Genomic DNA, 15,960 nt, shown 5'->3' with positions numbered 1-15,960 from the left:
AGGTAGGAGGACTCATTTTCTCAAACCTCTGGGTCTGTGCTGGGATTACAGGCTAAGGGACCTGTGCTTGGGAGGAAGCAGACAATCGGGAGAAGCGGGGCAAAGATGGATGGGTCTCGGCTGGAGATACAGACAGGGCTGGAGGAAGGGGGCTGGTTGGTTGGCTGGATCAGGCTTTGTTCCAGAGATGGGGGCACAATGTCAGAAAGTATGATGGAATTGGGGTTGGCACCAGGCTCACCGTGGGATTCACAATGCCTGGGTTCAGGGGCAGAGGGCTCATGAAATTAGAAAGTAAGAGATATAAACAGAGTTAACAATGCCAGCCTCTTGGAGTCCTTCAACTGTAAGGGGTTAAGTTATGTGAAAATCCTTTGTAAAGGACTCACCTATGGGCACCATCCTTCTCATTCCCGTTGTTTATCTACTCCAAAAACTATATTTGAGGTCAAAACAGAACCAAGTACAGGGAGCAGAAAAGTCTGACAAAAAGGAGGGTGCTTGAAAGATGGCTGTGGTGTCTTCCATCCCTCTGTGTCTTCAGGTGGGAAAATGCCTTCAAACAATTCAAGAAATCCTTTCTCTCCCATCTGTCAGACTGTAAAAAGGCCCAGGGGTTTACAATATGGAGCCTCTGATGAAATGGCCTTCAGACTTTGGGAGCTTTTTCCTACCCAGCAACCAAGGTCTCAGTGCTTTTAAGAATGCAAAGGTTGGCTGTGAAATAGGATTCCAACCCTGGCAGGGAGGCTTGCTGGGCACTGGCAGGAAGAAAGGGCTCAACCTGTGGGGAGTATCTCTCATGAGATGACAGGCATCCCAGGCAAGCTACCATGAACCCCGTGTGTCCCCACTTGGGAGGAAATGTGGAACAGCTGAGAAGATAATAGCCAGGTGCACCTTGGAAAGTTACACAGTAAAAAATAAAGAAGAGAGAAAAAAATTTGAGTTGGGTATAGTATATAGAAAAAATATATAGTCAGATGCAATGGGAAAGGTGTCTCTTCTAGGTAAGAAAGACTAATTCTTATATGTGCTATCATACAGACAAACATATACACCTTACAAAACAGGACAATGCTAATTAGAAAAAGTCAGTTTAGCTCCCAGGGTTATGTTGCTTGTGAGAATCTTCTGCCTTAACATCCAGACCCATTCAACTCTGCTATAACCACTTCTAAATCTCAAAGATTACATCGAGCACCAAAAAGGGCTTTGAACAAGGAAGAAAAGATAAGACAGATATACTCGTCTGATAGGTAATTGAGCAAGGCCTGAGTGTGAGACTTTGAAAAAAAATCCAAGAAAATTGGGACAAAAGGGGGCGCCCCTTAGGGAGGGGGAAAAGATAGTCGCTCCATGGGGTGACTAGGAAGGAGATAGGAAAGTCAAGGAAAAATGACAATAGAGAATGGGACCTATAAACAAACGGGATCTAATACATAATGTTGCTTTATGTTGACCCCCTTCTGCAGGCCCACATAAAATACACACAGCCCCTACCAAACCTAGACAGCACTCAGACCAACCCTATTCCTAACCCCTCTCCCCTTCCAGACAACCTGAACAAGGTGAAACCACCCAAGGTCACTGTGTTTGAACCATCCGAAGCAGAGATCGCCCGGACACAGAAGGCCACGCTTGTGTGCCTGGCCACAGGCTTCTACCCCGACCACGTGGAGCTGAGCTGGTGGGTGAATGGGAAGGAGATCCAGAGTGGGGTCAGCACAGACCCTCAGCCCTACAAGGAGCAGCGCAACCACAGTGACCCCACCTACTGTCTGAGCAGCCGGCTGAGGGTCTCTGCCACCTTCTGGCACAATCCTCGCAACCACTTCCGCTGCCAAGTCCAGTTCTTTGGGCTAGAGGAAGGAGACAAGAAGAATTGGGAGGACACCCGCCCCATACCCATCACCCAGAATGTCAGTGCTGAGGTCTGGGGCAGAGCAGGTGAGTGGAGCCTTGGAGGGTCAGGCAAAGAGGCGCCAGACCAGAGAGAAAGGGGGATCCAGGTAGAAGGCCACAAAGACCAGGTTAGACATTTTTTTTTAAAAAAAGGAGTGGGATGGGAAGATGAGAGCACACCATGAAGAAGAACAGGCACCTTGGGCTAGTTCCTCCTCAGATCCCCAGCCAGCACAGCCTTGCAGCTGGCCACTTTGGCTCAGCATCTGTGTGGTGTGTCCCCATCCCCTTCAGAGCTGCCACGTGTGTCTCATGAATTTCAAGGATGATGTGTCTATACTGGCAAACAGGAAGGCAGTGCTAGACTCCTCTGGTCTGGGCCTGAAGTGTGCTGATTACAAGGCTGACAGTGTTTCATCTGCTCATCCACTTCCCTCCCTCTTCTTTCTTTCAGATTGTGGCTTCACCTCAAGTAAGTGACCCTCTGCTTCTTTCTCTCCTTCTCCCATGGTCTTTGGAACCAGAGGATGGAGAACCCATGGACCCTGGGGAGGGGCAGAGATATCTGCTTAAAAGTATGTACTTGTTCTCATTTCCTACCAACAGGTTCCTACCAGCAAGGGGTCCTGTCTGCCACCATCCTCTATGAGATACTGCTGGGGAAGGCCACTGTGTATGCGGTGCTGGTCAGTGCCTTGGTGCTGATGGCCATGGTAAGGAGGAGGGTAGGGTGGGCAGGCAGGTTGGAGGTGACACTCAAAACATAGCAACTCAGATCCAGGACCAGAGGTGGGAGGAGAGGAAGAGGGGTTTTACTCACATTTCTTAGAAGATGCCTTACTTAGTCAACCTCCAGAACCACAGTGGAAGAGATGTGAGGGAAAGAGAAGCTGGGGTCACCTGAAACCTAGTTATGAGGAGCCCTGTTCATCTAGTCAATGGGCCATCCTGCTTCCTCTAAGTCCCCAACACTCCAGGTAACTCCAAAACCTTCTTCTCCTCTTCAGGTCAAGAGAAAGAATTCCTGACACCAGCTCAGAGGTGCAGCCAGGAACTTCCAGCCTATCTCCCCAATATGGATTCCCCTTTTTCCATTCCTAGCCAGTGCTTTTGAAGAGCTGTCTCAATCTCTCAATTCATTCTGATATCCACCCGCTATCTACTTGCATAGCTGAACACTCATGACTAAAATCTCCCTAACCCCAGGAGACTCTGGTGTGCCTACATTGACTGAACCAATAAAAATGGCCTGTTCTGGCTTGATTCTGCCTTGAGTGTCTACATATCTCTTTTTTCCATCTCTAAACTCTCATGGACTCCAGTTAGGACAGAAACAAGAGGTAGTCAAGGAAAGTGCAGTCCCCTCAGGTACCCAGGGACCCAGCCTGTGACTGGCACTGCTCCTTCTGTGGGGAACTTAAGAAATGTGAAAGGTGGTGATGGGACGTGAAGAGGCTTACTCCCAAACAGACTAGAAAAATGGTGATGCTGACCATAGGAATCTGCTGACCTACCTGGACAAAGGTGCTCTGTGGAAGAGCTGACCTACATAGGTGTGTCAACCGCCAACTGGTTATGTCCCCCTGGCTATCGAAGCCTGGTTTTCTATATGTCATTCCTGTCCCTGTCAGCTGTCTCACTGAGCACATTTCTCCTCTCCATTCATCACCAACCAGGTTTCCCAGCTGAGAGAAAAATGCACTGACCTGGAGATTTATCCTCAGCAGCTGTGTCTTCAGTTTTTTAAGTTACAAATCAGTTTATCTATTTCTCTCTAGTGAACTAACAGTTGTGAAGATGCCCCTTGATCATGCCCAGAAGGATAGAAAATAAAGTTTCTCCAAACCCAAGATCAACCCTATTGCTATTTCTAGAAATCCTACAAAAGTTCTTTGTTGTCTCATTGTCACCATGATCATGTAGTCCAAAATTCTTAGGATGGCATGAAAGGCCCACAATTGTCCTCCACCTTCTTATTCCACACTCACCTCACTCCTCTCATCACCAAACCCCCTGAGCAATTTGCTTCCAGGCCATTTTGCACTCCTCTACCTGGAATGACTGAGTACTCTTGACTCTTACTTAAAGATTTGGCTCAGTATTTTCCCTCAAGAAGCCTTCTCTGGAGCTCCTTACCCCTTATTCTCTTAAGGTTGGGTTGAATGCACCCTATATTTTGCTATCATTGTGCGTTGTGCACACCTCCTTCCTGACACCACACTTGATGCAAACTACCTCTTCACTTGTCTGACAACCCCATTTGATGGTCAGCTCCTGATAACAGGGCTGTGTTTTACTACAGCATCCCTGGGATATGGCATAGTACCCTAGTTCAGTGTAGAAACCCAATAAATTATCTTTGAATAAGTGAATGAATAAATGAGTGAGCCCAAAGTGACCCAGTTTGGGAGCAGGTATCACAACAAGCCTGCCTGAAATAGCCACGTACCCTGCCATCTACAGGACTACAGAACACAGCCTTCCCTCACCTACTGTAACACATGCACACATTCAAATGTGTGTGCACATATATGTATATGTGTGTATATATATATATATTAACTCATTGAATACATAGATTGCAATGTTTTTCTATGAACTTTCAAGAAAATAAAGATATCCAAGTCACAGTCTCCAAGCCTACCTTTTCCTAAAGGGGATGATTCATGACTAGAAATAGCTGAAATACAGGTGATGCTTTGAAACAGCAATGCAAGCTGTCTACTGAAATGCAGTCAGAGGCGAGTGCTCAACTTTCTGACTGGGAAAAGTCTGAGAAGCTGGAAAACTCTTCAAAGGAAGAATGGAAGTGTTAATGACCGTCAGAGGCATAAACAAAAGTCGAAACAATGGGGCTGGGTACTTCGGAGTAGTTGAGTACAAGGTTCGGAGACAGGAGTCATAAAACATAAAGCTGAAAGGAAGATGGACCAGCATGAGGCCTGATGCATAGTAGATGCTCATTAAATATCTGTGGAATCAATGAAGGCTAAGGAGCTTGGACTTTGTTCAGGAAGCAATGGGGAATTACAGAGGTTTCTGGGGTGCTGTCCTGGTGCCATAAGTAGCCATCACCTGCTCTATAGATCCCACCCCTCGCTCCTCCTACATCGCCTGACTATAAATGTGCAGGTGGGTACGGTGAGTCTCAGAGGGGAGACCTGATGACATAGGAGACCTCCTCAGAGTTGTGTATGTTCCAGGGAGGGGCCTCTCTGCCCCCCATCCCCACTGGCACCATAACCTTTCCCAAGCCCCTCCCCACTCTAAATGTACTCTGAGTTTGTCTTTCCCCAGCCCCACTCAATCAGACCAACCTCTGCCACCTGTGCTTCCTGCCTCTGCTCAGTGGTTGAGGGAGGGGGGCTAGAGGGGAGAAAACATTTTTGTATCATGGTATAGCATTGTGGCAACTGGGGGGGGCCACAATGATTCAAGTAGAGGAGGTGCTTTTACAAAAAGCCCTGCCTCAGAAAATGCATCCACCCAGCACAGGGGATACGCTCCTGATGGGGAGAGTAGCTGGGAGAGGTCTCTGAGGCTGGTCCCAGAAGGTCTTGCAGGCACCCTGACTCAGTGAACACCTCTACATCTCTCTGCTCCAGACTCAACTTCCCAGAATGCCAAGGGCCAAGGCAACAAAGTGGGATCTCATTCAGCTGTCTCTAAAACCTGCCCTTTGACAAAGTAGCACATGCAGCATTCATCAAGAACTCACAGCAGCCCCGTGGGAAAGACCTTGCTCCATCTTTTCCAATGAAGAACTAAGGCCACAGGGGCTATAAGTAGCATGAGGCAGGGTCTAGCCCACTCCAGCCCAACCACCACCAATAAACCCTTCAGATTTCACCGCCACTGTATTGTCCTCAAGCCAAGTTGACTTCCTCTGTGAATTGGGGGTGACCTGACAGTGTCCAGATTACCATGTCCAGCTACATCTGCAGGTGGGGGGTGAGAAGCCAGGAAGGAGGAGGAAGGCGCTTAGGCTGCACCAAGGGGGATGGGGAAGTGTGTGTGTGTGGAGGGGGGAGGAATTCTTGGCAGCCCCTTCCCACTGTGCTCCTATGCTGAGCAATACTTCGGGCCAGGGACCCGGCTCACGGTGCTCGGTAAGAAGCTGCTCCAGGTGGGAGGGAGGGTGGACTCTCACTTGGACGACCCCTGAACACTGGCCCTCAGGGAGTGGGCGCTGGAGCCTCCAAGGGGCCCAAGTCCGGGAAGGTGGGGTTTGCGCCTGGGTCCCCAGGGCTGTGTGAACACCGGACAGCTGTACTTTGGGAAAGGTTCCAAGCTGACCGTGCTGGGTAAGGAGGGCAGTTGGGGGTCCAGAGCGCTCCGTGGGGCAGGATGGAGTGGGGGGGGGGGCAGTTACCCAGCTCCACTGGGGCTGTGCTCGGAGGCAGGGCGACACTGGGTCGGGGACTCTGGGTGCTGGGTGCTGAGTGAGCTATGGAGTGCCCGCTGCGGCGGGAGCGGAGACCTGGCTGAGTCCGGGGCAGCAGCCGGGAGCAGCGCCTGGTTTTTGTCCCGGGCCTCGGTGCTGTGAGCACAGATACTCAGTATTTCGGCCCGGGCACCCGGCTGACCGTGCTAGGTAAGGAGGGACGCCTGGGGGCCAGGAGGGCAGTGGGGAGGGTCGGGGAGACCACGGGGAGCGGCGCCTGTTTTTGTGCTGCGCCCAGAGGCTGTGAACCAAAACACGCAGTACTTTGGCCCGGGCACCCGGCTGACCGTGCTAGGTAAGCGGGGACGCCCGCCGGGGCGCACGCGGGTTTTTGTGCGGGGCTCGGGGGCCGTGACGGGGAGACCCAGTACTTCGGTCCCGGCACGCGGCTCCTGGTGCTCGGTGAGCGGCGCGGGGCGCGGGGCGCGGGCGGGTTTTGGTGGGGGGCTCCGAGGCTGTGCTCCGCGGGCGCCACCCTGACTTTCGGGGCCGGCAGCCGGCTGACCGTGCTGGGTGAGTGGCCGCGGGACTCGGCGGGTCGGGTCGGGTCGGGTCGGGACGGGACGGAAGGGGGCGGCGCAGGGCCCTTCGCCTTCTGGGCACCCGGTCCCCCGGCGCTGCGCCGGAGCCGGCGGGGCTGGGAGCCGGGAGCGAAGCGGGATGCGGCGCGGCGGGGTTTACGTGCGGGGCTGGGGCTCTGTGCTCCTATGAGCAGTACTTCGGCGCCGGCACCAGGCTCACGGTCGTCGGTAAGAATCGGACTTCTCTCCGCCCTCCCGCCCCAGCCCCTGGGGCTCTGGAGAAGGGTGGCGGCTGGAGCTGGGGCGCCGCGAGTTGTCCGTGGGTAGGGTTGGCTCTGTGAAGGGGGGATGGGGATGGGGTGGGGGGGGCTCAAGGTCCGAGAACATGGGCAGAGTGTCAAGGGGGCTTTGGGTCTGTTTTTCTGGGGTATTTAGGGGCAGGGTGGGCGGTGGGGAAGAGTATTATTTGAGCTCTGAGAGCTGCTAGATGGAGAAAAAGACAGACTAGAAAACCTGGGCTGGGGAAAGGGTGGGAGGGGTAACTGCTCCACCGGGGAGAGAGCTGGAGGGGCAGGAGAAAGTGGGAAGAGCTTGGATGGCCAGCCCTCTGCAGACCTGGCTCCTGGGAGGTGGAGGTGGAGGGTGCCGTGGACAGAGGAGGGGAAAGGATGACAAACAGTGGAAGAGAGAGGCCAAGATGATAGAGACAGAGAAACATGAATCAGTGAGGAAAAGAGCCAAAACAAGCCGGGTTTGCTGATTGGATTTTGAAGTGTGGACTTGAGATTAAATTGAAAACCCTTTCTGTCTCTCCTAAGCCTCAGACCCCTGGGGTGGTGGGGGGCGGTAGGGGGAGGCAGCACCCAGTCCTGCCTTGGCTGGTCCTAGAGGAGGGACAGTAACCTCAGCCAACTGAGGTGCATTTACCCCCAGATGGGTCCCCTCTCCCCCAGTCTGCAATCACTGTCCTCACACTAAGTACTCTACATAACAGTCTGGACCAGTGGTTCTCAACCTTGGCTGCACATTAGAATCACCTGGAAACCTTTTTAAAATCCGGATTTCTGGGCCTCGTCCTCCGGAAATTCTGTTTCTTTGTTACTAATGTTGTGGCCTCACCCTATAACAAAGAGACAGAATTTCAGGAGGATGAGGCCCAGAAATCAGGATTTTAAAAAGATTCCCAGGTGATTCCAATGTGCAGCCAAGGTTGAGAACCACTGGTGTAGATGGTGTGGGAGCTTATTTATCACAAACCCAATAACTGCAGATATTTTGCTGTGAGGTGAGGAAAATTCCCAGGAGGATCTTGGGCTCTTAGAGCTGCAAAGGGACCCTAGATGTCACCTGGTGATGAGAATGTTGAGGCCAGAGAGGGAAAAACTCTTTACCTGGATTATGTGATAACCACGAGCACTGTTGGTAGTTAAATTCATTGGGCTGGAGCCAATGGGGCTCAGCTGAGCTTCCCAGAGGATTCGCTGGCTGTGGGTGATCAGCCAGGTTGGAGAACAGACCTTGACTTTCGAGCCAGTGAACCCAGGTCTCAATCCCTGGCTCTCTAATGATTGGTGACCTTGGGCATGTGTATCTGTGTGACCCTCAGTTCCCTCTAATATACAATATCATTAGCAAAGCCTACCACTTACTATCATTGTGAGGATCCCAAGGGAAGGCTCTTGTAGAGTGTTCAACAAAGGGTGGATTGCTGTAATTCAGTGCTTCCCTTCCCCACCCCTACTCACTTGATCACTGGGGAGGGCAGGAGTGGGTGAACCCAATGTCCTAGGAGGGGCAGGAGTGAGGGCTGTGAGAAGTGGGTCAGGAACAGGCAAGCAGAGCATACGCACACAGAAGCTCATTAGCACGCACACCTACATACATCTGGGCAAGCTACTCACACCTTACAGGGACTCACAAACATGGAGGGATAAGACCTGCCCCCACTGCGGGGTTGTATTAGACAGTGCTTCAGAGTCACCAGATCCTGCTTCTGCTCGTGCTGCTCATCACACCATGGGGAGCCTCACACATGGCTCAGAGGACATCTTTCATTTTGACACTAAGCACTGATAGTTTGCCAGGTGAGGGGTCAGAGGAGTGCATCTGTAGTCACCCTGGAGGCAGGGGCTTGGAGATGAGAGCTAAGTAACCTGGCTGTAGGCAGAAAGGCTGATGGAGCCAGTACTGCATGTATTAGGATGTGGCCACTTCACACAGAGCGGGCTAGTGAAGACCTAGGGACTTGGTAGCAGGTAGCAGGGAGGAGGTCCATGGCAGGGAGCTGACATGACAGGACACAGGCTGGCTCAAAGTGAAAATGTAGGGACACTTGTTAAAAAATTATTTAGAATTTCAAAATGGTGGCAGCAGCCATTAAACCAAGTGTGTGGTCCTTCTAAGTGTGGGGTCCTGTGTGATCTGTGGCTGTGCCCCCATTTTAGTAGAAGTATGACATCTCTGTTAGAAGAGCATTATTCTATCTTCTAGGCGGAACTGGATTTTCATGAGAATGAGATTTCTTAATTTTTAACAGCATTGCCCAGAAACAAACACAATGAATGGAAAACAGTATAAAATAAACGGGGAATGGCCCAGAAGGAATAAGCCCGCCAATAGAAGGCCTTCACCTGTGGCCTGGAGGACACTGCAGACAGGCTTAGGACAAATTGTATCATGACAACTGGGAGCAAGAAGTTGCTCCGATGCTCTCAGATGCTCATTTAGGAAGCTTGCTGTTGGGAAAGATGCAACAGGTGGAAACAAAGGGGCAGAGAAGTTTGGAGAATCACTGAGTTGGACATAAGGGGAGACTACTCTCTGAGCTGAGGAAAACTCCGGGGTACTTGGAGGTGGTGGAATGGCTTGAATGACTTCATGAACCATAAAAAAATGCCAGGAAACCCCAAAGCTCATGAGCATGTCATGATACAAAAGGGTGTCCTCACCTCAATGCATAAAAATGTGCCATTTGTACACTGTCATCTGAAGACAACCCCAGCTCCCAAATGATCCCCTTGTCCCCAAATCCCCTTTCCTCAGCCACTTAGATTCAGATATTAAAAACCCAACTGAGGACTATGTGTCTGAATTGTTATATCTTTTAATCTCCACACACACCCTGAACAGTCTGTGTTGTGATTCTCCCTTCAGAGCAGGAAAAATGATGCCGAAGTCCTAAAGTCATTTCTGAGATTTGGATTCTGTTTTTTGGATTCCAATCCAGTGCTCTATTTAAATAATTACTAAGTAATATGGTGAGAAGTAGACAGGTAGCTTTTATTGAGGGGAAGAAATGAAATAACATACTCAGACATTAGGCAGTGCCATTTATCATGCCAACTTGGGGGATGAAGAGACAGTAGACAGTGACACCCAAACAAACAGGACCTACTACATAATTTTGCTTTATGATGACCTTTCTTCTCGTCATACACACACATGAACATGCATGCACACACAGCCCCTACCAAACCTAGACAGCTCTCAGACCAACCCTATTCCTAACCCCTCTCCCCTTCCAGACAACCTGAACAAGGTGAAACCACCCAAGGTCACTGTGTTTGAACCATCCGAAGCAGAGATCGCCCGGACACAGAAGGCCACGCTTGTGTGCCTGGCCACAGGCTTCTACCCCGACCACGTGGAGCTGAGCTGGTGGGTGAATGGGAAGGAGATCCAGAGTGGGGTCAGCACAGACCCTCAGCCCTACAAGGAGCAGCGCAACCACAGTGACCCCACCTACTGTCTGAGCAGCCGGCTGAGGGTCTCTGCCACCTTCTGGCACAATCCTCGCAACCACTTCCGCTGCCAAGTCCAGTTCTTTGGGCTAGAGGAAGAAGACAAGAAGAATTGGGAGGACACCCGCCCCATACCCATCACCCAGAATGTCAGTGCTGAGGTCTGGGGCAGAGCAGGTGAGTGGAGCCTTGGAGGGTCAGGCAAGGAGGCGCCAGACCAGAGAGAAAGGGGGATCCAGGTAGAAGGCCACAAAGACCAAGTTAGACATTTTTTTTTTTTAAAAAAAAGGAGTGGGGTGGGAAGATGAGAACACACCATGAAGAACAGGCACCTTGGGCTAGTTCCTCCTCAGATGCCCAGCCAGCACAGCCTTGCAGCTGGGCTCCTTACTACTGGCCTGGGTGGCTCAGCATCTGTGTGGTGTGTCTCCATCCCCTTCAGAGCTGCCACGTGTGTCTCATGAATTTCAAGGATGATGTGTCTATATTGGCAAACAGGAAGGCAGTGCTAGACTCCTCTGGTCTGGGCCTGAAGTGTGCTGATTACAAGGCTGACAGTGTTTCATCTGCTCATCCACTTCCCTCCCTCTTCTTTCTTTCAGATTGTGGCTTCACCTCAAGTAAGTGACCCTCTGCTTCTTTCTCTCCTTCTCCCATGGTCTTTGGAACCAGAGGATGGAGAACCCATGGACCCTGGGGAGGGGCAGAGATATCTGCTTAAAAGTATGTACTTGTTCTCATTTCCTGCCAACAGGTTCCTACCAGCAAGGGGTCCTGTCTGCCACCATCCTCTATGAGATCCTTCTGGGGAAGGCCACTGTGTATGCGGTGCTGGTCAGCGCCTTGGTGCTGATGGCCATGGTAAGGAGGAGGGTAGGGTGGACAGGCAAGGTGGAGGTAGAGGGTGAAACATCACCCATGGGATAGGAGGGGATCTCAGAGCCTGACCTCAGCCCTTTCACCTCCAGGGAATTATAACTGGACTGCCAGTCTGGGCAGAAAGTATAGGGATCATTATAGAATGCAGCATTGAAGGATGGGGAGAATCAGCCTGTCCTACCCAAAATTGGGGCCAAAGTTGGTCTCCTCTGACCCATTCCTACTGTTCATGACCCCTGGGACCCTGACAGTGTCCTCTCTTCTGCAGCTCAAGAAAAAGGTTTCCTGAGACCAGTTCCAGATGAACATCCTCAGACATTTTTAATCCAAACCCTAGATTCACCTTCACATGCTTCCAGTCTGTGTTCCCAATGAAGGATTCTCTCCTCGCCCTCTTATCTCCTACCTATATAAGTATCTGTCCCTTCTCTCTGCTGCCCTGCAGACTGAGCTCCTCAATACTGAGTCTGAGATAAACTAAACCAATAAAAATGTTGTGCTGGACTTGGTAGTGTTTTATGAGTGTCTATGGAGTTCTGCCCTTCAAAGACCCACCTTCTGGTTGAGGACAGCATCACCTCTCAGGCATATGGAGTGACGGACTCTCCTCTCTGACCAGTGCTACTTCCTCCTGTTCATCCTGGTGGGGGGTGGACCTTATAGTCCATACCCAGGCATTCTGTGCCCCAGTACATAGGGTTAGTCTGAGGGGTAAGGTGCTATGCTCTTAAAAAAGGATGAGCACAGGTAAGGACCTCAGTACAAGACAGAAGACAGGGCATACCTGTGGGTTAGAAAGCCCGGTCATTTCTCAATTTCAGATTCAAGTTTCATTTATTATGCATTCACGTTTTATCTGTGTCTGTTAACACCTCCATCTTATCTTATTTCTGGACTTCAGCACAAGATTTATTTAGCTCTATTCTGCATGTCTAGGTTAGGATCCTAAAGAAAGAACAGAGTTTAAAATGCTGACACGTGAAACCTAATTTCCTAGAGGCAGGACACATGGTCAGGCCCTCGGGGAGGAATAGAGACAGGAAGCAGGGTTCAGTGGGGCTGAGGTGCTGTAGCCACATAGCCCTTCCAATGGGCAACTTCACCTGAAGGGATGGAGACCAGGCCGCCCCAAATACAGCACACTGAGTGCACCCACTTGGATGGACGGTTACCTTACTCAGTAAACCCTACACAAAGGTTGCATTTACTGCACTAGAGGAGGAGGGAGCAATTAGAGAAAAGAAGGCAGAGATGGAGGGAGAGAATTCATGTGTAAGTTATTTGAGGCCAAATGTCAGTGGTAAGAAGGAAGTCTGAAAGCTAAGAAAGGGTGGTGAAGATGAAGTCCTTATTGATGCCCTGCCTGACTTCAGACTAAGGGCTGGGCACTGGCCCACGTGTTGTCCCAGTTTCCCTCACAACAACCCTAGAAGCAGGTATTAAGTCTCCCTACTTCACAGGTAAGGAAACCACAGTCCAGAAATCAACTGACTGGTAAGCTGGGAAACACTGGCACATTCTGCTGAAGATTCAGGAAACATTTCCAAGTCAACACTAGGATGGTGTGATAGTCACACGGTGACACTGGAGCAGCTGCTCCCAAGCTCTGATGCAGGACCCACAGCAAGAGTATGAAGAGACCTTGAGTCCTGCATGTATTTGTTTTCCAGTGCTGCTGTAACAAAGAACCACATCCTTGATGATTTAACAAAATATATTCTCTCATAGTCCTGGAGCCATAAATCCACAATCAAGGTGTCACTAGGGCTGCACTCCCTTCAAAAATTCTAGGGGAGCCCAGCCAGTGGCCAGTGCGGCTCAGTGGTTGAGCATCGACCTATGAACCAGGAGTTCATGGTTCAATTCCTGGTCAGGGCACATGCCCAGGTTGTAGGCTCAATCCCCAGTGTGGGGCATGCAGGAGGCAGCCAATCAATGATTCTCATCATTGATGTTTCAACTCTCTCTCCATCTCCCTTTTTCACTGACATCAAATATATATATATATATATATATATATATATATATATATATATATATATATATATGTAAAGTTCTAGGGGAAAATTGTTTCTTGCTTCTTCCCATTCCTAGGATTGTGGCAGCCTCATTTCAACCTTCTGTCTACCCTCATCACTTTCTTCCCTATGTCTCTGTGTCTAAGTCTCCCTCTCCTTTTTCTTACTAAGGCAGAAGTTATTGGATTTAGGACACAAGCCTAACTTCAGAAGAATTTCATCCTGAGATCCTTAACATTTATATCTGCAAAAACCTTAGTTCCAAATTAGGTCACATTGGGTTGGCACAAATTAAGGGTGGACACTATTCACCCCACTGCACTGAGTGTCTAGGAACTGGAGGTGAGAGGATTATCTGAATCATCTCACATAAGTCAGCAGGCCTAGAAAAATCATCACATGACTATAAGTTCCCATCAGTCACAATAATCTCTAGGTTTCTCTAATTCCAGTACAGTTTTGTTCTTATTGTTGTTGCTTATTTGTTTTTGTAATGGCTAAAAAAGTCCCAATACAAAGGAGACAGAGTTTAGGTCCTAGACCAGCACCCACAAAAGCAGCACTTTCCATTCTTTAGGCATGTGTGGTGGTTCCTCTCAAGGGTGGGATAGGGAGATGAGCTGCTGAAGGGACAGTCAATGCCTCAGAGAGAATAGGGCATTGCGTGGGCCAGAGGGAATGGACTGGGACATGGGTGTTGAGAGATGGGGTATTGAGGGATGAGAGCGTTGTGGATGGGGTATTGTGGGACTGTATGTTGGGAGATAGAGGTGTTGGGGAATGAGGTGTAGGGGGAATGGGGTATTGGGGACAGGGGCTTGTTCCAGCAGAGCTGTGAGGAGGGAGCTGAGCAAAAGTAGGGCAAACATCAAGGTGGAGGTGGGTTACCCTCACAGAAGAGAGATGGGGTCTGTGGGCTTGGTGACTGTCATCTTGGGAGTGCTAAAAGCAGAGGCATCAGCAGGTGGGAGGATGTGGGAGAAGTTGCTGGTTAGCACCTGTGGTTTGTCAAGGTGAGGAAGGAAGGAATGGCCTCTGAAGGATGAATGACTCAATGCCGGAGACATAATAGAGGTGGAGAAAGTTACAAACTTCATCTGGTTCCCACCCAACATGCCACTTGACCCAAGGAAGGCTCCTTTCTTCAAATCTTTACAGCCATGGAGAATTAGTACTTGAGACCTCTCTTGAAGCTCATGTGTACAGCAAGGATGTCTCTCAGACAGCACAGCCCCCAACATTCCACGCCCAGGCACTGGGAAGTTATTTTATTCTGCATCTGCCTCTTTCTCTAGAATCTAAATGGGTCCTTCTGGACCAATTCTGGGCATGCCATCCATTCTTCCTCAGGTAAAACTGAGCGCAGATGGGTTAGATATAGGGCAGTCATCTCATTTATTGCACAAATGGGGATACTATTGAGAGGAAAATGGGATGCTGAGATAAGAGGGGTAAATCAGGACTGTCCTCATAAGTGCCCAGGACACACGGACACTCCAGTAAAAGGGACCCTCAGGGGGTTTCTGGGCCCAGAGGTATTCCTGGAATGAAAAGCATTAAAGCAATTCCTCATCTACTTGGGCCTATCAATCTATTCCAACCTCAGGCTAATCTAAGCTTCATCCCATTAAGAAAATCTGTGGGCAGAATGTAGTCTAGGCACAAACTTCACAAGTGACATACAGTTCAGGAGTAGAGCTTGATTATTGATTGAAGAGACTTGAAGTCAAGCATCTCTAGAAGAATGCCCAGGGTCCCCCAAGTTATCACCATTCCATGGGGCACAACTGGACTCACCATGGTAGCACCCCAGGAGAGGAACCTCAACCCTACAGATTTTAGAAATTTATTCAGAAATTAGGAGACAGGAGGAATTCAACTGGTCATGTAATAATGGAAACATCCTGGTGTGTGTGTGTCGGGGGGGGGGGGGCGGGCGGTGCAGGGATTGGGATTCCTATGGGGAGAGGCTAGTCAAGTCAGTGTCACTTGTCCAAAAGAAGAATTTTCCTGTCAGCATCAGTATCCTCCAGAGACCTGCAACCCTTCCTACTGCACAGCTCATGGCCAGGATGCATAAGCTTGGTCAGTGGTAATGGGGTTAGAAGAGGTTGGGTCCATCCAGAGACAAAGACTTTTTCTCTCTTAAGTAAGTGATTAAGGAAGAGTGGGTAAGAGAAAGAAAAAAAAAAAGGATTTTGATGATTATATAAAGAAGAAGTGGTACATATATACAATGGAATATGACTCAACCATAAAAAAGAATGAAATCTTACCATTTGTGACAACATGGCAACATGGATGGATGTAGAGGGTATTCTGCGAAGAAAAATTTGTTAGACAGAGAAAGACAAAGGCTATAGACTTTCAATTATATGTGGAATCAAAAAAAAAACCAAAACAACAACAACCCACACGAAACAAATTAACAAACAAAATAGAAACAAACTCAC

General features: G+C 49.7%; 2 gene segments (V, D, J or C); both read left to right on the top strand.

Moving 5' to 3' along the window:
* LOC118666320 overlaps positions 1–3,169 on the top strand; it is a 117,047-nt gene extending 113,878 nt beyond the window's left edge. The window contains 4 exon segments of the C gene segment in view: positions 1,558–1,950; positions 2,360–2,377; positions 2,512–2,618; positions 2,913–3,169. Coding sequence covers positions 1,558–1,950; positions 2,360–2,377; positions 2,512–2,618; positions 2,913–2,933 — 539 coding nt within the window.
* A 2,660-nt stretch (positions 3,170–5,829) lies between these two features.
* On the top strand, positions 5,830–11,993 carry LOC118666598. The segment is given in 6 exon segments: positions 5,830–5,849; positions 6,932–7,098; positions 10,395–10,787; positions 11,213–11,230; positions 11,365–11,471; positions 11,758–11,993. Coding segments are annotated over 6 exon segments (726 nt in total).
* The last annotated feature ends 3,967 nt before the right edge of the window (positions 11,994–15,960 follow it).

Source organism: Myotis myotis, unplaced genomic scaffold (assembly GCF_014108235.1).
Source record: "Myotis myotis isolate mMyoMyo1 unplaced genomic scaffold, mMyoMyo1.p scaffold_m19_p_11, whole genome shotgun sequence".
Classification (NCBI taxonomy): Eukaryota; Metazoa; Chordata; class Mammalia; order Chiroptera; family Vespertilionidae; genus Myotis; species Myotis myotis.
The sequence above is the reverse complement of the archived record's forward strand: the minus strand, read 5'-3'. Positions and strand labels throughout refer to the sequence as shown.